Consider the following 24,314-nt stretch of genomic DNA (forward strand, 5'->3'; position numbering starts at 1 on the left):
GTGTTTGTCCACCACAAAGTCCACACGGCGCGAGTTGGGATCGAACCAGGGACCCCAGACACCGGAGGTGAACGCCCTACCACTGAGCCACCGCGCCCCCTTAGAATCTTCAAAAGATGTATTTTGAAAAAAATGTTTAGTCGAATCTAAGCACAAAATAATTACCGTAGCAAATATTACATTTTAGAGCATGTCTTTGTAATAACCCCAATAGCACAATGAATATGCAATAAGAAATACAATAGATGGAAATTTTCTGCACGAATGGAAAGAGCCATTAGAATGAAGGAACTAATACAACAACGTAGATAAAAAGGAAGTATCACAAACACATAGTATCTGTCCATTTTGAAATAATTTTACTTGCGCCGTAACACTGTAGGTTCCAAAATTATAAAAACAGGTCATGTGAGTTAATCTACTAACTTAATTCTAATGTATTACCCAATTACAATAATTTATATTTACATAAGCGTTAAACATTTGATACATTACCAACCTTAATGGTCAAATTTACACAATAATCACGTCAGCTATTAAGATGAAATTGATCTTGAAATATACAGTAATTAAGCATTTCATTATAATACTAGTAAAAGGACCGTATACTGTATATTTAATGAGATATACCAAAATATGATCTATCTTTAATTTTTGTTGAACTATGATATTGTGCAAAGATAAGATATATATCTATTGGTAGATAACATTGAGATAAACAAACTTACGCGCCTGAAAGCGAATTCTCATGCGTAGTTTCCGAGAAAATCGACAGAAACTACAGGCAATGCAAAACCACGCTCAAGAATTTTACCTATAATTCTACTTGCAGATTTCTGTAATTCCTGAATTTCCTTTAAGCTTCCAAGCTTTCGACTCTCTCCTGAAGTCTTGGTCACGGAGGTTAAAAACAGGAAGAAAAAGAACAGAAACGTCAAGGAATATAAATGGAAATGAGTTACCAAAGGAAGAGCTGTGTTGTACGGAAACACGTTCTCAAGATGATAAAGACTTTGCAACGGATGAAGAAGATGCAAACTAAATTATTGTATAGTGGAGTCAATTTGTACGCCTTTCTTGTTCCTTGTTGGAAGGTTGCCAACGCGTCATATTATTTTTATTGTCATGGCAACGCTGTGAAAATTTTGCATTACCGCCTCCCATTCGTCACTCAACCATCCCTTGTCTAAACTTTTATTATTATTATTATTATTATTTTTTAATGAATAAATAAATTTTCAAAAACCAGTCTACTTCATTTGTAGCTCCAAATAAAACTTTTGATTTTTTTTTGGTAATGCTTCGATAAACCTGACACCAGATTTTCTTTTGAATCTTTAATATGCTCCTTTACTCAGACTTTTAGATTTCTTTTGTTTTACCTATATAACTCTCTTGGCAACTGCATTTTACTTCGTAAATACCCGATTTTCCATTGGGATCCGGGTAATAACTCTTATATTGGGTAATGTTCTTTCTCAAAGTTTTGAGGGGGGGGGGGTTTAAGGCTGTACGAGAACCGCATTGTGTATAGATTCTATTTAATGCAGCTTGGAAGCTTAAAGGAAATTCAGGAATCGACAGAAACTGCTTTTATGGCGTTAAAAGACATGCCGTTCCTTGCCAATCTGATGCAGTTGATAGTTATTTTGTTGAAAAAGTTTTATTATTATTATTATTATTATTAATTTATGTAATGTATAAGAAAAATATGAACCGTTTAGTTGCAGGTTTTATTTCCTGTTTATATTACTCCTAACAGTAGCGTAAATATTACTTCTAAGAATTTGGTTCACTTTCCTTTATCTTATACCACACACTAATTACCACGATTCACTTTTTTGTAACCAAAATTAACTTTCAGAACATTAAGGATCTTCGGAGCATGGAAAATTAAAATGTCAGTGTATAAAGTTCACCAAAACGTCTCTTCAAAGATTATCAGGTAAGTAAATCAGTTTACTTTCTTGCAAGCTCACAAATATTTTCAAAATAGAATTTAACAACGAGGCAAATAATTTTAAAAAGTTGTTACCTTCAACGAGAAATGAATAAAACAAGTTATCCTTATGAACACCTGGAGTTAAAGTTGAAACTCTGAGAGGATTCACCCATGCTTTGTACACCTAAGAAGAAAAGAAAACTACCATTATCCATCTATCTAATTAGTGAACATCCAGCTACAGTAAAATAACATTATCACACAAAATACAGGGGTATCCATGACTAATTGATTCATGACCCAGTCCCTTAAATTCAATCGGACACGTTGCCTCCAAAAGCCATTACTTCTTTTTAATCTTACCCAATGGTTATAATCTCCAATCTTCACTCCCCCAACTCCAGATACGTCCTTTATTAAAGGTCTTGTTCTTATAAAAATATATATCTCTTTTTACAAAAGTTCTTAATTCTCGTTATATCAACTAATTTTTCTCAACACCTTAACATTTTTTAATTACGCATAACTTCTATCCCTTGTGAGCAATTTTACAAAATATAGGAAGACCAAAATAAATTGGTAAGAAAGAAAGAAAAAAGTCCTAATTTTATCCTACCTGAGCACAGCATCCTGATCCTATTGGCTCTCCATTATTGTCAATTACTGTAAAAATGTCTCTCCACTGATTTCCATATGCTTTTTCTAAGCTATATTGAGTGTAAAACCACGAGTGGGGGGCTGTTCTTCTTTGTAAGGTAGATAAACACGTACAAAATTCTTCCGAAAACAAATCTCTCCTAGTAGACGCCCACTGACCCAACTTTATAAAGATTGGACCAGAAAATTCTATTGCTGAAATAATAAATAAAGTAGACGAAACATCACATTAACATAATACGTACCAAAAGGCACACAATTATTCTTCACTTTTAAATTTAAATTCTGGTACTTTCTACCTAGATAAGAGCCATAACAATAATAATTTACAGCAAGAGTATTCTTATTTTGGTATCGCGTCAATCAACGAACACTACTGCAAGAATTACTTTTCGAATAAAGAATGTTCCTGCTTTGTATTTCTTCCTTATTTTCGTACAGATATGCAAAATTATAGAATTTGTGGTTACTTTATAGTTTGAAGAACGTAAAATAATAATAAATAAAACTGAATTAAATTTCTCGATTTACGTTCATGGTTATGCCCTTTAGGATAAAGGAAACGGATAATTAATAAAAGTGAATAATTATCAAATAATTAATGGAATGCTAATGTGGGAGCAAACGGGAGAACCCTGAGAAAATCCACTAACACTATGATGTTAATCGAAAATTCATTTGGTCTGGAATCTAACCACAGACTCCTCCAGGGACGTAGGGTACATTAAGGCTACAAGGTCCAGCCTATCAAAATATTCATACAGCAGTCTCAAATAATTTTTTAGACATTGATACAATGAATTTTATTAAAATTGATTTATTTTATAATGCGCTGTTTAAACGTTAAGCGAGAACTATAGTGCAGGACCTGCCAGACCTTATTCCGTTTGCGTTATCGCAACCAAACTTTTAATTTTAGTTTGTGGTAATCGGCATAGCAGTCATAATTGCTTGTATTTTTTGCGTTGGGATCAGAAAGTTTGGCAAAGACCGATAAGGAATATTTTTTTTTTTTTTTTTTTTTAATATTGTCATCTAAAGAATAGCTATTTAGGTCAAAGCATACAAGAATACAATTGATTGTGCGCTGCAGCACTACTATTTTTTGTTAGTATGCTGATGTGTGCTGTTATGGGTGAATTGCGGGTGGTTTGGAGAATTTATACTTAAATATAGGTCTATATCCGTTTTCACTTGTTTTTCTGACAGTGCGGTTTGTCAGGTTTGTGAACAAGACACATTTCACCATCTTACAATAGAGGAAAAAGTTGAAACAAACATACAAACCAATTCGTCTCTCTTGCTTGTGGAAAAAGATTAAAAACAAGTAAGACATTTCCAGTCTAAGTGGTACCATACAAGAGTATGGTTAAATAGAAGCGTAGAGAAATGGGTAATACCTTCAATTCACTTTACACTCATATATGCATACAACAAGGTTTCATGCGACTGACAGTGATCGCAATGGGACTGGGTCCCTCCTAGCCACGCCCTTGTTACACGTCTAATTTCAGCCTACCCATTTCCAAACTTCACGCTACGTTACTGGACTCCTCACACCAGAGGTGAGCGCTTTTCCACGGAGTCAATAATAATAATAATAATAATAATAATAATAATAATAATAATAATAATAATAATAATAATAATAATAATAATAATAATAATAATAATAATAATAACAAAATCAAAATCATCATCGCCATCACCACCCAAGATTCAAATCAGTAGTATGATCACTTACCAATGAGAAGCAATTTATACCACATGCTTCGGAACGATACATTTATCACAGACACTGGATATAGTACAAATACTGGAAAAAATGTAACGAAAAGTCGTATTGCACGTAAAATCATCTGAAAAATATCCCATACTTTCCACAGAATATGCATAATGTACCACCTCTGTCTATGACTTACGACGATATTGACATTGGCATGTTTCGAGTCTCGAAAGCCAAATATGTCTAACTTTTCAACTGCCACTAGAGGCTTGCAGAAACTAACATAATGAGATTTTAGAACATTTGACCAATTTGTCTGGATAAATGTTGCTGATATACTCAACCGAAAAGGAACGTTATATCTATGGAACGTTCTTGAGCTTCTCACAATTACATCATTCTTGCATATATAAGACAAGAAACAGTTTCGCTGTACTTTATTCTGAAGCGTCCCCCACTTGCCACTACAGAGACGAAGTCCATTCTTAGAGAGCATTTTGATATTGGAAGTTGAAACGGAAGAACTTTTGTCTTGAACGAGGAAACACATTCCTATGCTGCAATATTCAGATCAAATGCGTAAGTCATCTTCGCTTTTCAATAAGCGCCATCATCTTCAGCTCAATGATATATGGTGTGTTTTCAACAACTGAAATAGAGAGAAAAAAAAAAGTAAAGAACATCTTTAGTATCAATATCAGACATCCCATCTTATGTCGATATTTTTGAAAGAAATAATCAGTTTCACGAATTTTAAACAATATTTTGGGTTAAAAGAGAGAGAAAGCAAAAATCATGACAACCACAGAGACAGTATTAATACATTTTACAGTGGAATACATTTTACAAGATATAAATAATAATCATCTTTTTGTATTCCTAGAAGCTGAAATAATTTCCAATATTTCGGACACATAAGCTAGAATCCATTTTCAAGGATCCTAAAGACTTAGTATGCATAGAATAGAATAGAATAGAATAGAATATTGTTATTGTCGTTAAACCTATGACTAGGCAATGGACAACGTCAAAGGATTGTACATGAATGTTTTTTAACATATTACACTAGGTACTTTCATACTTTACAATGGATACATATATATTACAATAAATTTCATATTCAAAGATATCACCAATGGACAAATAATTTTTGCGCTTCAAAATATTCATTAATATTATAAAAAGGCAAAGCCACCAGATCTTTATACACCTTAGCTTTAAATTTCTCAATAGGCAAATAATGCATACAATTCGGTAACATATTCATAAATTTTATACCAGCAATAATATAGTGTCTTTAACTTTAGATAATCTACTATAAGGTGTATCAATTAGTTTGCTCGATCTTGCATTATATGTATGTACATCTTGCCTATATAACATAGTTAGAACATTGTTTTGTGTAGATCAGCACTAGATAAACGTAAAAATTAATTACTGTAATTATCTTTAGTTGAACAAATAGTGGCTTACAATGTTCATTGAAGGACACACCACTAATTATTCTAACAGCCTTCTTTTGTAATAGTAACACATCATTTATGTAACTGCTGTTGCCCCAAAATATTAAATCATATGTAATTATGCTTTGGAAAAAATGCAAAATGTGCAGTTCGTGGATAATTATGTGGCACTGTAGTTCTTAAGGATCGCAAAAAACATTGTTCTTGATAATTTACGACACACGTGTTGTATATGTGGTTCCCACGTCAACTTACTATCTAACATAATGCCAAGAAATTTTATGCTGTCCATACTAACATTAGTGTAATTATTAGTGTAGTGTACTAATATCTTTAAGTATAAATGTTATCTGTTTAGTCTTATTTTTGTTTAATAGAAAACCATTGTGTGGCTTGCATCAGTGTAACCCTACCTTGTTCGTTTAGGTCAGTCAAATTATTAGCTACGCTCAGAAAAGCTGTATCATCAATGTACATGATATAATCAGCTTCAATACTTAATGGTAGATTATTTATCAAAGAATGAAAATTAAAGGTCCTAAAAACAGAGCCCTGAGACACACCATATTTTAGTTCAGCTACTTGTGAGAATTCTCCATTCACATAGACCCTTTGTGTTTGACCTTCTAAATATGCTTTGAAGAAATTCAAACAGTTATGCTGGAATCCATAACCTTTTAGCTTTTTAATTAAAACATGATGGTCTACGCAGTCAAACGCTTTACTTAGATTACAAAAGGTAGCAAGCCCGTATTCTCTCTATTTTCGAATGTTTTATAAATATTTCTTATGCGCACCTATTGCATCTACAGTAGATCTACCAGCCCTAAACTCAAACTGACATTGACTAATTATATTGTATTTATTTAAGTAGTTAATGACTTGCTCTTTTACTACTCCCTCAATAACCTTTGAGAAGATCGGTATTAAAGATATTGCACGATAATTCGAAGCGCATGTGGGATCACCTTTTTTAAAGTCAGGTACAACCTTAGAAATTTTCAGTGGACTTGGAAACACACCTTCCATAAAACATCTATTAATGCAGACTGTGAGTGGATAGACAATATAGTCAATAACCTTTTTAATAACGTCGTTTGATAGGTCATATACATCCTTGCTAGTTAATGATTTAAATTTATTAACTACTCGAATGATGTCCTCCGGATTCACATATTGGAATACGAATATGCATGGATAAGTGATATGTGTATCATTTTGACTATTATCAATGATGTTTGAACTATTAATTTTGATTTCTTCAACTGAGTTTACGAAAAAGGTATTTAATATGTCTGACGAAACAGGTACATTTTTTTCCTTACTACCATTAACCTTGTTAATTATTTTCCAGGTCTTTTTACACTTATTTGTAGCTTTTAAAATACAATTTTGATTATAATACAATTTAGCTTTCGTTAGTTCTGCTTTGTACTTTTTCTTCTCGTGTTGATATAACATTTTATTTGAGGTCGCATCTCTTTTGTATGCGTCATAATACAGCATTACTACCTTTCTCATATTTGATAATTCTGGAGTGTACCATGACCTTTTATTACATTTACTCGTATTACCAAATTTCTTTTTGACTGTTCTTTGAGGAAAACACATGTTATACATATTCAAAAATGTTGTTAAGAAATAACTGAATGCCTCATTTGCATCGAAGATTGCATAATTATACAACATATCCCAATTTTCCCATGTGAGCATTGTGATTAAAGTTTCTAGCTTATTTGCTGTAATGTCTTAACCCTCTATGGTCCTTGAAAATGGAGTTTAGTGTACGGCATGTCCAAAATATTGGAAACTATTTTAGCTTCTAGGAATACAAAAAGGTAGTATTATTCTTATCTTATATGTGACAGACTTAATAGCCAGACGTAATAAATAGACACAATACCATATTACAGTACTTCATTGAAGTAACTTGACCGTAACAGCTTATTCTTTAAACCTCAATATCAACTGTTGTCAATACCTAAACCAATATCTGTCCTTCAGGATGGCAATTTTCATTGTAGGATTTAATGATAACGACAAGTGGTGAGCACCAATTGTCCTTTCTAGTTTTTCCAGGTCTATATGAAATGTAAAAAATTAACTATATTTTTCCCCACCTACTAAGCACTTATTTACTAAACATATACACGTATATAATATGTGTGTAGGTGGAGAAATTTTGCAAAACAAATTAATTTATTTTATAAAATATCCCCTACCAAATAGCTGGGTAAGACAAAAAGACAAACAAGTTGTGAAAAGTAAAAATCCCTACTTAAAATTCCCTGGCTTTTCCAAGACTGTTTTACAAATGAGTTGAATTCCCATACTTCAAGTTTTCCAGCATTTCCAGGTTGGTGGTAACCCTGTAAAATAAAACCCTTTTAGTAGTAATTAACATTTTTATATCTTGACTCATAACGGAATGCAATCGGAATATGCGTTCTTATTTACTTGATACGTTTAATACATAGTTGCTAAATCTCAATGATAAAACAGACTTCATGGAAAATTCGTATTGAGATTATGAACCATGGAAGAAACCCCAAGCACACGAAAAGATCAAAGGGGCTATTCACAATAGGATACGAGGGAAAAATTTGGAGATATTTGTTAACAAATAGTCACCAGACCTTACATTGATGAGAACATAAACACTAAATATCAATCTTTTTTTTTTTTCTTTTTCTAATACAACATAAAGTGTATACGAAAAGTAATACTACTTAAGAGTCTATTTGCGCACGCAGCTGTGGGTTCGAGTGCATACATGAGTGTATGTAGAAATTTAATATTATAGACCAAAACACAAAGTTACGAGATCTAACTTAGTTGCAGAAAATTGTTACATTTTTGCATTTGGTATACATGCAAAGTGTGTGCAAAAACTGGGTTCACTTAGTAGACGCTATTTGTGCTATATACGGAAATTCGTCGGTCAACCCAATTTCGGTAATTGTAATTCTAAATTTGCCGACGGATTTCAACTATAACTTGTATCTTTTAAAACTTATCTCTTTTCAGTAAATGAGGCTTTTGAATTATTCCATTATGTACTTCTATTCAATGTATTTGCTATCTTTATGCACGTGTCTGCAGCTGCAAGTTAAGAGATATTTAAAATGTTTGTTAATTACTTGTATGTGGCTGCTTGCATATTGATAATCCTGAAATCGAAAACAGTAAAGTACGACCCATTCGCGTACTGGAACTGCGATAGATCAATAACGTTCAGTCAGTCGCACGCACTTCTCGATGGACCACGAGACAAATTCCCTAGTACAGATAGGTAATATAAGTGAAACGATGTTAATGGAAATAACAATTTTAAACGCATTAAATATAACTAGCAAACCCGCACGTCCTGCGCAAGTGCAGGGCACTATTGTTGTCTGAATGATTGAATATGACAAAATTAAAAATATTTATGGACGTTCTCGAATCTAAGACGCACTCCGATTTCGCTGGTTTAAATTAAGGAAAAATAGTACTATGTTCCATTTTTACTACTACTAAAACGCTCTTTGATATTGGTCATTTTCGGTGATTTTTATATATCCCTCTCCCCTCCCCATGTTGCGGGACACGCCATCGGTAGTATCATTGTTCATCTCAGCGACCTCAAAAACTATAGATTCGACACTAATATCGGTCATTTTCGATCATTTTCAAATGTTTCTTCCTCTCCCTTAAGTTACACGTCAAAGTGATATGACAAAACCATCTCAGATTCGAATTTCATCTAGGTTGATGAAAATTTGATCGAGATTGGTCAGGTGATTGAAAACTTGACCATCTTCCTCTCCTTTCTCCTACGTTGTATCGTCAGAGTTAAATGATAAAAATTATCCCAGGTTCGAATGTCATGTATGTTGAAAGTTTGATCAAAATCGGTCGGGTGGTTCTCTTCCCCTCCCCCCCCCCAACCCTAAGTTCTACCATCAAAATGAAATAATAAAAAACTTCCCAGGTTCGAACTTCCTCTATGTTGAAAATTTGATTGAGATCGATCGGGAGGTTCAAGAGTTATTAACTCACGAACATGGTCACTTTGATTTTTATATTTATTGAATTTTGTATATCTCCCCCTCCTCCCCAACCCTAGGTTGTTCCGTCAAAGTGAAATGGTAAAATCCATCCCATGCACGAATGTCATCTATGTTGAAAATTTGATCGAGATTGGTCGTTTGGTTCAAGAGTTATTAAGTTTTATTTATTTATTTTTATAATTCCCCCTGCTCCCCTTCCTCTAAGTTCTACCATCAAAGTGAATCACTGTTCAACACTGAATTTCTTTCCTGTAAACTAATAGGTGATTCTTAAAGATTTTTTTCTGCTGAATCTGAAAATAATATCCATTTTTGCGTATCAGGTCTCAGTTACTGGAAAAATGGGGAAATGTAGTTAAAATTTTCTATTTTGTGGAACTATTTCGGGGAAATATATATTTTAAAAACTTTATTATAATAATGTTTTATATGTATATATTTCAGACACTATACATTATTCATACATCTTGATGTATAAAATGCAAGCCTTTATTAATATAAAACGCATGACTACCCCTTCTCACACACAAAAGGTAAAGAAATTTGGCGGAAAAAGTGGAAAATTGGACGTCGGAAAGAAATTTCCCCACATAGACCTGGCAACACCGGATGACGGTGAAACAACTGACTATCAATATTTACTTTTTGCTTGTTGGTGTGGTGAGCTTTATTTCCTCTTGAATGCTATAGCAGACAAAGAACATTGAAAGGTGTGTTTTTGTGACCCGTAACGGGTAGATGTTTCATTGTAAAGTAGTTAACATTTGGAAACGTTTGGTATTGTGAAATTAAGTGTTACAATTTTGAAAATGCCTAGGAAATGTAAGAATCATCGTGACAATTTCTGTTATGTGTGTGGGCGAATAACTCCAAAACAGAAACTCACCAAGATAACGCCTATTGTTAAGAAAGCATACGAACTGTATTTCTCATCAAAGGTCGACGTAGGGAAGCCCTGGGCACCGAAATTTTGTTGTAAATCCTGTGCTGTGAATCTAAGGGGGTGGTTACGTGGTTCTCATAAGTGTATGCCATTTGCTACACCAATGTTATGGTTTGAATCACATGATCACTTACATGACTGTTACTTTTGTCTTTCAAATGTAAAGGGAATAACGTCCAAAGGTAAAAAGTCGGTTCAATACCCAAATCTACAATCAGCTAGAAGACCCATCCCACATGGCGAAGGTTTTCCTGTGCCTGTGCCGCCAGCAGTATGGACAGTAGACAGTAGTGATGATGAGAATGAATGTTGTGTGAGTAGTGAGAATGAAGATCCTACATACAGTGAACGTGTCACAGAACCACATTTGATAACTCAAGAGGAACTGAACGACCTTGTTAGAGACTTGAACTTACCCAAACAAAAAGCTGAGCTTCTAGCTTCAAGACTGCAAGGTTGGAACCTTCTTCAAAAAGGAACCAAAGTTACATTCTACCGTGAAAGACAACATGACTTTCTTAAATTTTACAGCAGTAGTGATGACTGCATATATTGTACTGACGTTGTAGGACTGATGCAGGCATTACAAATACCGTATAAAATTGATGAGTGGCGGTTATTCTTGGACTCGTCGAAAGCAAGCATGAAGTGTGTTCTCCTCCACAACGGTAATACTTACCCTTCGATTCCAATTGGATATTCCGTAAACCTGAAGGAAACTTACCAAAATTTGAAACTCCTTTTGCAAAAAGTGAGGTATGATGAGCATAAGTGGAACATATGTGGGGACCTGAAGGTGATTGGTTTGGTGTTAGGGTTACAGTTAGGCTACACAAAGTACTGCTGTTTTCTTTGTGAGTGGGACAGTAGAGCCAGGGAAATGCACTACATACAACGAGAATGGCCTACCCGTGCATCCCTCACTCCTGGAGTTAAGAATGTGAAAGAGAAACCTCTTGTAGACCCCAAGAAGATTTTTTTGCCTCCCCTCCACATTAAATTAGGGCTTATGAAGGTATTTGTTAAAGGGTTGGAAAAGGAAGGACAAGGATTTAAGTATATTCAGACAAAGTTCCCAAACATCTCAGATGCTAAACTAAAAGAAGGTGTGTTCATTGGTCCCCAGATACGCCAATTGATGAAAGATGACGTATTCGATGGAAAACTAACTGAAGTGGAGAGGAAAACCTGGAATTCTCTTAAGAGTGTTTCAGAAAACTTTTTAGGAAACAACAAAAGTGCGAACTATGCGCAACTAGTTGAGGAGTTGTTGTCAAACTTACACACTATGGGGTGCAATATGTCGCTGAAAGTGCATTTTCTACATAGTCACCTGTCTTTCTTTCCCGAAAACCTAGGAGATGTGTCTGATGAGCATGGTGAGAGGTTTCATCAATCAATTCAGATCCTGGAGCAGCGATACAAAGGGAAATCTGGTGTTTCAATGCTCGCAGACTACTGCTGGACATTGGCCCGTGATACTGTCCCCACATCACACAAGAGGAAATCTTCGTAGGTATTTCGTTTCTTACGATGTCTCAATCTATCTCTACGTTTTAATCAAAAGATGACTTTTGTTTGGGTGGCAATGTATAAAGGCATTTCAAATCCAAATGTGGAATTTTAGTGTTTTTTAAACTTTATTTTAGTTTATTGTTAATGAAAAACTCCATGAAATACTAATGTATAAGCATTCTTTTATCTTTGTGATATCCAGATATGCCATGCTTACATTTTTTTTAAAAAATGGTTTCTATTGTACATAAAAGTAATAATATTATTAAAATGCATAAATTCACCAAATATAGAGTTTGATTCTAACTTTCATTTAAACATTTCTCAAAAGGTAGACCTGATACAGCATATCTGACTTCAGATTCGTGATCAGCAGGTCAGAAACCATAAAGAACACCTACTTTCGTTTTGGAAAGAAAAAAAAAGTTAAAATTTGTAGAACAGTGATATCTAAAAACACTCCCAGGCCATAACTGCATCTACGTCAAAAATTTGATCGAGATCGGTTGGGTGGTTCAAAAGATTAAGGGTCACAAACATAGTCACTTTCAATTTGGATCTGAAGTTTTTTGTTCACAGACACCGTTATTAATACATCGATATATGTGTGTAGTTATTATTTTTGACTACGAATAACTTCATCTATAAGACTTATCCGATTCACTGTAGTATGAATGTGAAGTCGTAAGTAAACTACAAGCTGTTACGACAGAAGAAAATAAATTTTAAAGGAAGAACAAATTTTGTAACCATTATTAATATGCATTATATATGTATTCTACTAGATAAGGTCGAAAAGGGTATGTCAAAAATAAACAGAGAATGATGAAGAAGAAATATGAAAAACGAAATGGGGAATGTCAATTCGCATCAGTTTGAAAAAAAAAAAAAAAGAAAGAAAGAAAGAAAATTTGCTACTTAGTTCGATAGTTTACAAGCAAGGCACGACCTTAAAAAATGATGTCGATCATGAACTTGAAAGGAACTATATTCGTAGTAAAATCATTCCTGGTCCTATAGTGGGCTCGTGTGTTATGGCCAGTGTGTTGTGTAACCAGGTAAGAATTTAAAGCTCATATCGTGAAAAAAAAAAAAAAAATACACACACACACACACACATATATATATATATATATATATATATATATATATATATAAGCGAATCTGTGGCGATGCACCTACACAATGGTATTTCCAAGACGTGGAGTTGGTCGTTCTCCAATGGTGCGTTCTGCCTCTTACGACGATTCTGCACCTATCCAAACCTTGTGGCAAATACCCCGTGTGGACGTGTCCTCCGTGGTTTTGTTTAACCGTAAAACAATGATTCTTCATTCAATCAACTAGGAAGCATCAGGCTAGACGGAAGGAAATGCGAAAAAGCAGGAAGGAAACTAGTCGTGTTTATTAGCAATTTCAGTAATAACCATTAAGAAATGCATGCTTATGCAAGTCTCCTACAAATGTACATCATAAATAAAAGTTTTGTTTCGTTGAAATTTAAGAGTTCATGATTCTGTTGTAGATAAACGTAATTTAATAAAATAATAAGATTGAATTTAGCACATTAAATCAAGAGTTCACGCAATTATCTTATTTCTTATACTTTTTCAAAGTACTTTCCACCATACATTGCATATGTTTCCATTCTTCGAAACTAGTCGTCGAAGAAACTTTGCCATTTTTCGGCAGAGATCTGGGCACACTCATCGTCCCAAGCCCTTAGTAGGGCGTCATCGCTTGTAGAACGCCTTCCTTTCAGCCTGGTCTTCACATGGGGGAACAGCGCAAGGTCACAGGGAACGAGATCTGGACTGTACGGAGGATGCTCTAACAGTTTTAGCCGTGCTGACCAAGTAGTCTGAGCAAACTTCGCTGGAGCGTTAGCGTGGTGAAGAAACCACCTGTCAAGCCTTGAGTTTGGTAGCAACTGTTTGAGAGCTGTAAGAACTTAACCCGAAATTTCTCGGTATACCACTTTCCTATGATTGTCTTCTGTGTTTCTAAGACAACTCGCTCGACAATTTGAGGCACACTAAAAAATACCGCCACCATTCTCTTCTTCACTGATGTGGACTTTGGAACAACCACGGGGATCTCTTCATCTTCGAAAAGACACACTTTGTTTTGAGCTTGGTCGATACGTCATAGTAATAGACCCAAGTTTCGTCACCTGTCATAATACCGTTTACAGAGGAAGATTTCCTATTTTTAAATTTTTCAACATTTCACGTCACCATGAAACACGGTGTGCTATCAAGTCATGTGGTACCCAAAGGGTACAAAGCTTTCTAACTCAAAGGTGATCGCGGAGGATAGTACGAACTGCTGATGCACTAACGCCCAAGCATACCTCTATTTGATGGTATATAACCAATCTATTTGTCTCAAATATTTTCCTTACTGCAGCAATGTTTTGTTCTGTCACAGAAGAAGATAGTCGACCTGACCTTGGAGCGTCCTCAAGGCTGAAATTTCAATTTTGAAACTCTCAGTACCACCTAGATATCGTTGTACAATAAGCACAATCCTCCCCAAGCACAGGAGTCATTTTCTCTAAACTATGATCAACACTTAAAACACGTGCAAAATTGTAGCGCAAAATTACCCGGGATTCAGGTCTTGACCACGACGACATCTCCACCTCTTTTCACTAACACAGCTGAAAATCAACTGACACTGAGACAATGACTAGAGCCTCTACAGTGTAGGTTTGGACATGTCTAAACACGTGCTAAGTTACAAACTCCTGTGATTATCAGTTCTGTTCTATTGCAAAATTTTCCTAGTGTCCTTTGTAAATTTCATGTTAATCACTCATACAGACTGTTATTGAACGACCTGATATTGAATTAGAGACATTATTTACAAAATTTAATTGCTTTGAAATACACCTACATTACATAAAATGTCAATGTGTATTTGAATAAAAGTAGGTGGGCCACAAAATACTTCCTATTATTTAATGTAGGTTGCAGTAACAAGTTTGGAACCCCTGTTCTGGACTATATGAGTTCGCGTATTGATGCAATATTAGGTAAACAGGCAATAGAGTATAGCGAACCCGGGACCCCAAGCACCATAGGTGAACGCTCTACCACTGAACCACCGCGGCCCCGCGGAAATACTGGGCTCCACTATTGTGAAAAAATGAAATGAAATCTTTGAGTTGTACGTCCCACGGTTATGCCGGTTAGGCTAAAGGAGACGGTGATGATGAGAAATGAATGAAGTGGTGGAATGAAGGAAGTGGGAGAACCCCGAGAAAACCCAGGAGCACGGTGTCTGTCCACCACAAAGTCCACACGGCGCGCACTATTGTGAAAAATTCCTCCGCCAGTGAAATTTAATACCCTACACAATCCTCATTCTTGTGCACTCACTCATTCATCTAAACCATTAAATTAAAATTTTTACGACGGACTATTCTCAAGAGGTACATCATATTTAGCTATTTAACGTACTGGTATACTTCTGGCGCACCACTGGAAAGAATTATTGAAAAATTATAATTCTTTCACTGATTTCCTTTTTAGTGATCCCTAAAATATTTTCGGTGGGCGACATGAAAATATCTTACTTGGCGTAGGTAAAATTTAAGAGGGAGACCAGAAGTAATTGTTGAAAATGTACAATACTTTCACTATTTGCGTATAAATATGGCTTCCAGATGTGGGACATAAAAACTACAATGGAAAAACGCAAAGCAACTTATGCTAGGTGGCAATTAAAACACAAATGCTATCTAAACGAGACAGAGCAGGACGAATCTGATAGTCTCATGCGGAAATTCCATTATATGGAAATTCCATTATGTGGAAATTAAGGAAGTTATCAACTTGGCATGTATACATAAAGATGTATCATATAAAGATTAAAATGAATGTTACGTGATTTTTAGAAGTCTGACAACAGATAATTTGTTCCCAATACGGTACTTAAATTATTTTTATGTATAAATACAAAAATAAATTTATATTTTTAACTTTAAAAAGTGCGTCTTTCTCACTGTCGTTCGCTCGGTACTATATGAGTTGAGTATTATTGACCTCTCTTAAAGAAAGGAACCAACCTGCCAACTAACCCACCTTCACCTATTCTACATCCTACCCATCCTATTTTTATACTTACATCAATGTGGCTCAAATGATGCAATTAAATTACATTCCAGCTGATCAAAGTTGTTTGTTTACAATGATAACGCATATTGTATATTTCGCATCTTTTTTGTTCATCAGTAGTGCCAGAGCATTCAGATTTATGCAAAAAGAAAATGAAACATTGTGTGGTTTAAAGCAGGAGTAAGAAGCATGCAACCTTTTGAGCCTCTTATGAAAAATACCAAATTATAAAAGGAATATGATAAATAAGACAAATCAAGAACACGTAATTATTTCAGATAACAGATGTGCATCTTGAAGATCAGTTGAAACTCAAAACATCATACCGGTACTAGAACCTGATATCCTGCTTCGGTTGTCAGAAAAGTCCGTAGGTGTGCAAAAAGTAAATTCAACTTCTTTATCTATTTAGTATGGTATAGGTTATGCATCTTCATGTAAATTATTAATGTAAAGGGTATCCCATAAAAAAATACAACTTTTAAAATGCCCGCCATGTCTGTTCTAGCAAGTAGGCAGCACGAAAGTTACACGATTTTCATCTGTTGTCTTTGTGATTAGTAATCAGGGAGTTCCGAATATGACACTTTTTATAATGTAACCAAGAGCAGCTTTGTAATGTCACAAATTCACGTGCCTTTCCAATTAATACGGAGAACCCATTATGGAGCGTTTACACTTAGTCGATTTGCGTTCGATTCAGTTGAATAGACGTCACTTTCAACTTAATCAACCGTGTAAACGGGACTTCAACTTAATCGCTTGATGATCAAAGGCGACTAATCGACTGGAAACTGAATTGAAAGACGTTCTATTTTCTGTGGTTGAAATAATTCAACACATCCATCGATCTGATTCGGCCTAGTTGCTTCGATTTAGTGGCAAATGCAGCGAGTCGATTTAGTCGTGCGACTAAATCGATTTAGTCGTGCGACTAAATCGACCAAGTGTAAACGCCCCATTAGATTGCAGTACAGAGTAAATGGAGCGCGCTGTTGCCATATTTCGTCCGCCGCGCCGTATATTTTTTTTCTAAAGAAAGAACGAGAAAGACAGAAAGAGTGACTGAGTCTGTAAATAAAGACTTCCTTAAATGCATATATATATATATATATATATATGTGTGTGTGTGTGTGTGTGTGTGTCATTTCATTAGTGCACATTCACTTGGAACGGCGAATTGGAGGGTACGAAACAACAGTCTAATAATTGTGTGTTAAAGATTTCCTTTTAAGATGGTTCATAAATCATTGTAATAAAATTTTGATGGGAGTAATACGAAATAGAGAGAACATATGAAAAAATTAGAAAACGTATGATTGAAATAAATGACAGGCTAAACAGTTTCACACAGAAATTTCCTGTACCAATTGTGCGGCAAACTAAAGAATACCAATGGGTAAGATTACTGCTACTGAAGTTGGATAAGAGTGAAAACTGGAGTAGGGTGATAATGACACATTACGAGAAAATATGACGTACGAGAACGCTCATTCGTCTCTGTACGCAAAATATTCGCAAATCCAATTCCGTTTGTCAAACAAAAGTTACATCGTAAAGTACATTGTGAAGGCAGCTGCCGATGGTTTAGATCCGATTTTCCCCGCGACACAACAGTATGATATTTTAACAATTATCAGAAGCTCTAAACGAAACATCGCACTATAATAGAAATTATAAATACATTTGTGAATATTAACGAAAGATTTGTAAATTTAAAATAAAAGAAGAAGAAAAGAGCGAATGCTTAATACCTTTTAATCACTATCACTGCTTCCACTTAAAGGTGAAATCCATGTATTCAGTCTGTAGCTGAAAACCCGAAGAGCATGGTTGAGGTGACGACGACGACGATGGAGTTGGTGAAGATGATGATGATGATAGTGCTATGAGAAGACGTTCTTCATAGTCCTGCAATACATCGACCTTCCATAATTCTTGTTCCATTTTTTTTCAGTATTTCATTAAATGAGTTACCGACGGAACCCGTCGAACGACGCAAATGATTTTTGATAAATTAGGCAAGGTTTCGTTTTCGTTTACATTTCTTAAAACAACATTCAGTCACATTTGCGAAAAGTAACGAGTAAACAATAGTGCATTCCACTCTTAACAATACCATCATAGATCACCGATCTTGCATTTTTCTATAGTCCTTTTCTTCTTTGCTTGACTTTCGCTGAAGTCGTCAATTTTCCCTCTTGTTCTTCCTTTCGTAATGTGTAAATAGTTCTTTCTGAACATCCTATAGCTCTTGAGGCTTCTTTAACTATAGAACTAACATTCATACTTCGTGCAAAATGTTCAAACACTTTCAGCACTATTTGACGCTCTCTTCCAAGCAGCATCCCAATTGAACGTCTTTTCCGCACTTTACTCTCCATGACCAACAATATAGTAAATACTGTATGATATTATTGACACCACACAACAAATATTTTAAATATTTCAACAATTTCCAAATGCAATGCTGAATAGTATTCGTCAAGCCCTTGATTTGGCCACTCCATGTTTCCTTTCTTCCATTCATAGCTCTATGCCATTGATCACTTCTCTTCTTCGCCAGGATATTCATCAAGATTCTGAAGCTGAGATTAATGATTGTATCTCCCAGTGGAGATCGTGCGGCGGACTTGCTCTACCTGATCTTGAGAAGAGAAGTTTACAATCTTCATGGGACGCTTCTCTTATAAACTCCAGATTTTCTTCTCTTCTTCAGTCCTCCGGCAATCCTGAGGATAAGGCACGTCTTCTAGCTACTTCATCCCCTGAAGCAGGTGCCTGGGTACAGGCTATTCCATCTCCATCCCTAGGGCTGCATCTTCCCGACGAAAGTTATCGAATCGCTTGTGCGTTACGTTTGGGAGCAGATGTCTGCGAACAACACCGGTGCCTTGCTTGCGGAAGTTTAGTGGATAAGAAGGGTATACATGGCCTCTCATGTCTTTACAGTGCTGGCAGATACTTTCGTCACTCAGATGTTAATGACCTCATCATGAGAGCCCTCATCTCTTCTGGAACGCCTTCCGTGAGAGAGTCAATGGGGTGTAGTCGTTCTGACGGCAAAAGACCTGATGGAATGTCTTTGGTGCCATGGAAACGAGGGAAGGCTTTAATATGGGATTTCACTTGTGCCGATACTCTAGCCCCCTCTAATCTTCCTACTTCTTCCACAAAAGCTAGGATGGTCGCAACTCGTAGAGAATCTGAAAAGAGACGAAACTATAACAACCTCCTGGACAAATACCACTTCATCACCATCGCCATCAAAACTTGTGGGTCCTGGGGTCATGAAGGACTAAATTTTATTAAAGAAGTTGGGCGCCGAATAACTCTCAAAACAGGCGACACTCGAGCTTCAGCCTTTCGTATACAGAGATTAAGTATGGCTGTGCAAAGAGGGAACGTAGCAGCGATGCTAGGAACGCTTCCACCGGGAAAGGCACTGGAAGAAATCTTCCTTCTGTAACCACCCTCCTCTCACCAAACTCTCGCAATGTCTTTTTATTATAACAATGTTTAATAGTTCAAACTGTTACAATACTTAGTTCAAGTATTAAAATTGTTTATACATAAATACTGTATGATATTATTGACACGACACAACAAATATTTTAAATATTTCAACAATTTCCAAATGCAATGCTGAATAACAACTGAACCGCCCTGATTTCTATACTCACTTCTGACACCTCAGACACACATTATCATTCTGGAAACTGAAGAATGAAAAGAAACTCTATTAAATCTGTTCTAAACAAACACACAAGTTGTGACTTTAAAGCACATATAGTGACAGGCAACAAAATACAGATCGCGGGGCGAGGAAACAAAACCAAATAGAATTATCAAACTCTCCGAAAATACATTTTGTTTCTTTCATGCTTCCTAAAGAAACATAGGGGAAAAGAATAAAGAGCCTTTTCATTCTTCTTTATGAGCTCATGAAGTTATTTGTTATGAACGCTTTTTTCATCTTTATTTGCGTATCCAACCTAAATAAGAAAAATGGTATTACAAACGAAACCAAGTTTTATTGCCAAAATTGTCAGCATTCGGAAGGACATTAGGGAACATGTAGGAACTATAAATGAATCAATTACAAAAACTAATAACTTTCTATTATCACCAATGAGTGAGGAGTTTTATTATTAACATATACTATTATTAATAGGTGTAGGGTAACTGTCCCAATAATTGACAGTGTACCAGTAATTGACACTGTCGTCTTTTTTCCGACGCTACAAGACTGCGGGACTAGGTATTACCTGACCAGGATATTAGTGCGGTTTTTCGTGGAGGGCGCTAGTGTTGTGTTTACATCAGTTTCTAGGTAAGCGCGGTGGGACAGGGGAACGGAGAGCGTCACTCTGCAGTGTATCCAACGATTTTCAAAAGTTGCAGTTTACATGTTATAAGTAGCTTAATCTGTTTCGCTTAATGAAGAATTCCATAAATTATATAGTTGTTATGGAATGCAGTAATGGTTATTCCTGCAGTAATGCAGATGTATTGTGGATAATGGCATATGCATGGAAATTAACAATTTAAGAACAAGATAGCACACAAGTAAGTTTCTACCGTGCATTAAGCAGATTATATAAAAAAAAATGATTACGTTTTATTTGATTTCATTATAAAACAGTAGAAACCTGTAAGACTCAGTAATAAGATGTTAATGACTAAAAGATTAATTATGGGTTGGTAGCTTAGATACTTGCGCAATATCTTGTAACTGTAAGTTTAAACCAAGTTAAGGCTCGCGATGCTTGTATTTGTTTTAATGTAGGTCTATCGATTGACAACTAAATTATTTTCTTGAGTTGTAACCAAGAAAGAATTCCGATACGTTTCCACTCGAAAACTGTGGAAGTTCTCTCCGTTGGTCTATTGGCTAGCGCATGTGTCTTTGTTGTACGTGGTTCTGTGAGAGCCCAACAATTAATTTTACAATCTTTCATTTTCATTAATCATCTGTCTCCTCTAGCATAAAGAGCATAATCATGGGACGTTAAACTAAAGAAATTTCATTTCATTTTTTCGATGAATGTAAACCCTTTGAGGGGAAAGGAAGTGAACAAGAAATTTTCCTTAATTTTTTAAAGGGCTACGGGATTGGATAGCTTGTCTTTCGGGATTGCCTTGTAAAGCCTGATTACAATGCATCTTTCTTTTAGGGTTATTATCGTAATCCAGCCTTTTGGTAAATGTGAAATAAAAGTATCGATAAAACATCAGCGTATGGGTAATGTAAGCATAAATATCATTGGTTCAATACACAATAAATTCACAACTTTTATTTATGAGTATAGAAATTCCCTTTGAACTCCCTCTGAATTTCTTTCAGACCCTAGGTCTCTTGTGACAAAGAATTAATTCTACTATCTGTTTTCATACACAATATAATTTTGAAACTTGGGAGCCTAGTGTTGTCTTTGTGTCTGTAATACATAATCATTTGTCGATTGACTTCAGAAGACTGAGCATTAGTTGCATATAGTTCAAACATATAAGATGTACGGTCTTGATTAACAAATCCTGTGTGCACATATGAAATTCAAAGACAAAGGCAATCAATCGTCTTTAAACAGCTGTATTTTTATTTCAAGTGTAAGTACTAAAATGTGCTACGTATAGTTCCAAGAGGTTGGGATCCTTAAAAAAAAAAAAAAAAATCTGAGCTTACGTACTTAACATTGGCACTCATCTTCTTCTTCATGATTTGATGTAAGAAGCGGCCGCATGATTTCCGGCCAATTGTTTCATCGCCGGTATCTTTGAGCAATGAGATGGCAGTGGAAGACAAACTTCGTTCTTCTAACTTTATATTTTGAAAAACTTACGCAAGTGGTTTTGTTACTTAAATACATATCTATTCACTCTAATCAATTTCAAAAGTACCATTAACTTTACAATAACATAATGAATGTAAGAGTTACCATGAAAATGTATTTTGTATTTCTTTTTTAATATGAAATTCATTTTTTTCTGAATTTCACTGGAGCTATAAGAAATCAATTGTCAGGCTCCCCACTTTACATTTTAATCGCTCCCCTATCGCCCCCAATGTAACATTGGGATAATTTCTTTTAAATAATTTTTTCAAAATATGGTAGAAATACTGGATTTTTAAATTACCAAACTATGCTAAATAATGACAGGTTAGATATCAGAGAAAGTTATCTTTATCTACCATCTTAATTTGGGGGCGGATCCAAATCTCCTTCGGAGGCGGTTAGATTATCAGTTTCTCTCTCACCAGTCTTTTGCAGCACATCCGAAAATGATCTCAATGCAAATTTGTTACTGAAGGTACTGTCAATCGATCGATCACATGGTCCAAATTGGTAGCAATTTCGAAGACGCCTTATCTCAAAGCTACACAATAGAACTTGCTTTAAACAATGAAAGCGCAGTTGCCAAAGTATAACTTTGATTCACAAAGATGAACTTCGAGGTTTTGTTAACAAATGAAATAGGAATTCCTTACACTCTAATGCTACGAAGTTCTCAGTGTTCCTTGTACAACACTGAGGTTAGGTTATTCGCAAGTTATTGCCAAATTAATATGGAGGGTGTATGTACTTTTTTTTTTTTTTTTTTTTTTTTTGCAGTCCCTTAAAATGTTCTGAAAATAACTTCCATAACTTTTGACATTGTGTTTGTCTTAACTTGAACATATGCGTGAAGTGATTTATTATGAACAGGGCAAAAACAACTGTGATAGATTAATTACAAGTAATCCAGTTAGAAACACTGTTGTTTGTATTTTAGTTCCAAAACCGGCCGCCCGCACTCGTTCGCTGGTCAGGATATACAAGCAAATGCTGCCATCTTTTCTTCCTTTGCAGTGTTGTTAATCCCACACCACTGTTAATATTTGCCCCTAAGTAGTAGTTCTCCAAAGAAAACAGAAAATCGATGGACAGTGCAAAATAGTACTATAATATCTATATTAGCGAAAGAAATAAACATGTTTATCCAGGTGGAAACTTATAAATCAGCTTGATAAGTTGGTAGAAAATTATATGGTTCATTAGAATAAGATATTAGGAGATGTCAATTATTGGTGAATCTCACAAATCTTGGTGTCAATTACTGGTACAATGATCAACTTTTCGTATACATATTGTAAAGAATAATAATTATTAGTCTATTATTTTTATGATGGTCTATATAGATGAAGGAAGGATGCCTTCGTACCTCTACGAGAGATCAGTAAGCCAGGCTCATTTAAAGGGTGAAGAAACTTGCAATTTGTCAAACACTGTTTTCATACTGTCAATTATTGGGACAGTTACCCTATTGCCTGCTTTGTCCTTTTCCTTAGGTACCGATCTTCTGAAGAAACGGTTTTGTTTGAGTGCCAACTACATTTTTGTGCTTTATGTTATTGCTAACTGATATATATGAGGACGAACGAAGTAAGTGAAACGTAAGATTGAGTGGAGTTGACGCAATGTTTCTTGCAACTCGCACGTGCGGTCCAGCATATGATTTTGTGCACGTCCATTTAGACAGCCCCCCACCTTGTCAAAATAGGTCGAAAATGGTGTCAATCGTTTGTGCATCGTTTGTGCAGAAATGTGCAACACAAACTTTCGTTTGTGCAACAATGAACAATGAGCTAGAGCGAAAACAAACTGGGGGGGGGGACTGTCTAAACGGTAGCCCCCCACCTTGTCAAAATTAGACGAAAATGGTGTCAATCGTTTGTGAATCGTTTGTGCAGAAATGTGCAACAGAAATTTTCGTTTGTGCAACAATGAACAATGAGCTAGAGCGAAAACAAAGTGGGGGGCTGTCTAAACGGTAGCCCCCCACCTTGTCAAAATTGGACGAAAATGGTGTCAATCGTTTGTGCATCGTTTGTGCAGAAATGTGCAACACAAATT

At 35.4% G+C, this 24,314-nt stretch overlaps 1 protein-coding gene across 4 annotated transcripts in view; it reads right to left on the minus strand.

Moving 5' to 3' along the window:
• Window positions 1-16,527, minus strand: part of LOC145680719 (putative aarF domain-containing protein kinase 2) — a 71,227-nt gene extending 54,700 nt beyond the window's left edge. For 3 of the 4 annotated variants that reach the window (XM_081751656.1, XM_081751657.1, XM_081751655.1), the window contains exons 1-4: window positions 16,430-16,527; window positions 4,344-4,974; window positions 2,559-2,794; window positions 2,036-2,126 (exon numbers count right to left, since the gene is read on the minus strand). In XM_081751656.1, coding sequence (XP_081607782.1) covers window positions 2,036-2,126; window positions 2,559-2,794; window positions 4,344-4,875 — 859 coding nt within the window. In that variant the 5' untranslated portion in view covers window positions 4,876-4,974; window positions 16,430-16,527. Of the gene's footprint in view, window positions 1-2,035; window positions 2,127-2,558; window positions 2,795-4,343; window positions 4,975-16,429 lie in introns of those variants that run through there. The other variant, XM_081751658.1, reaches the window with a different exon arrangement.
• Between the last annotated feature and the right edge of the window lie 7,787 nt (window positions 16,528-24,314).

The sequence above is a fragment of the Thermobia domestica genome, chromosome 3 (assembly GCF_964235325.1).
Source record: "Thermobia domestica chromosome 3, izTheDome1.hap1.1, whole genome shotgun sequence".
Classification (NCBI taxonomy): domain Eukaryota; kingdom Metazoa; phylum Arthropoda; class Insecta; order Zygentoma; family Lepismatidae; genus Thermobia; species Thermobia domestica.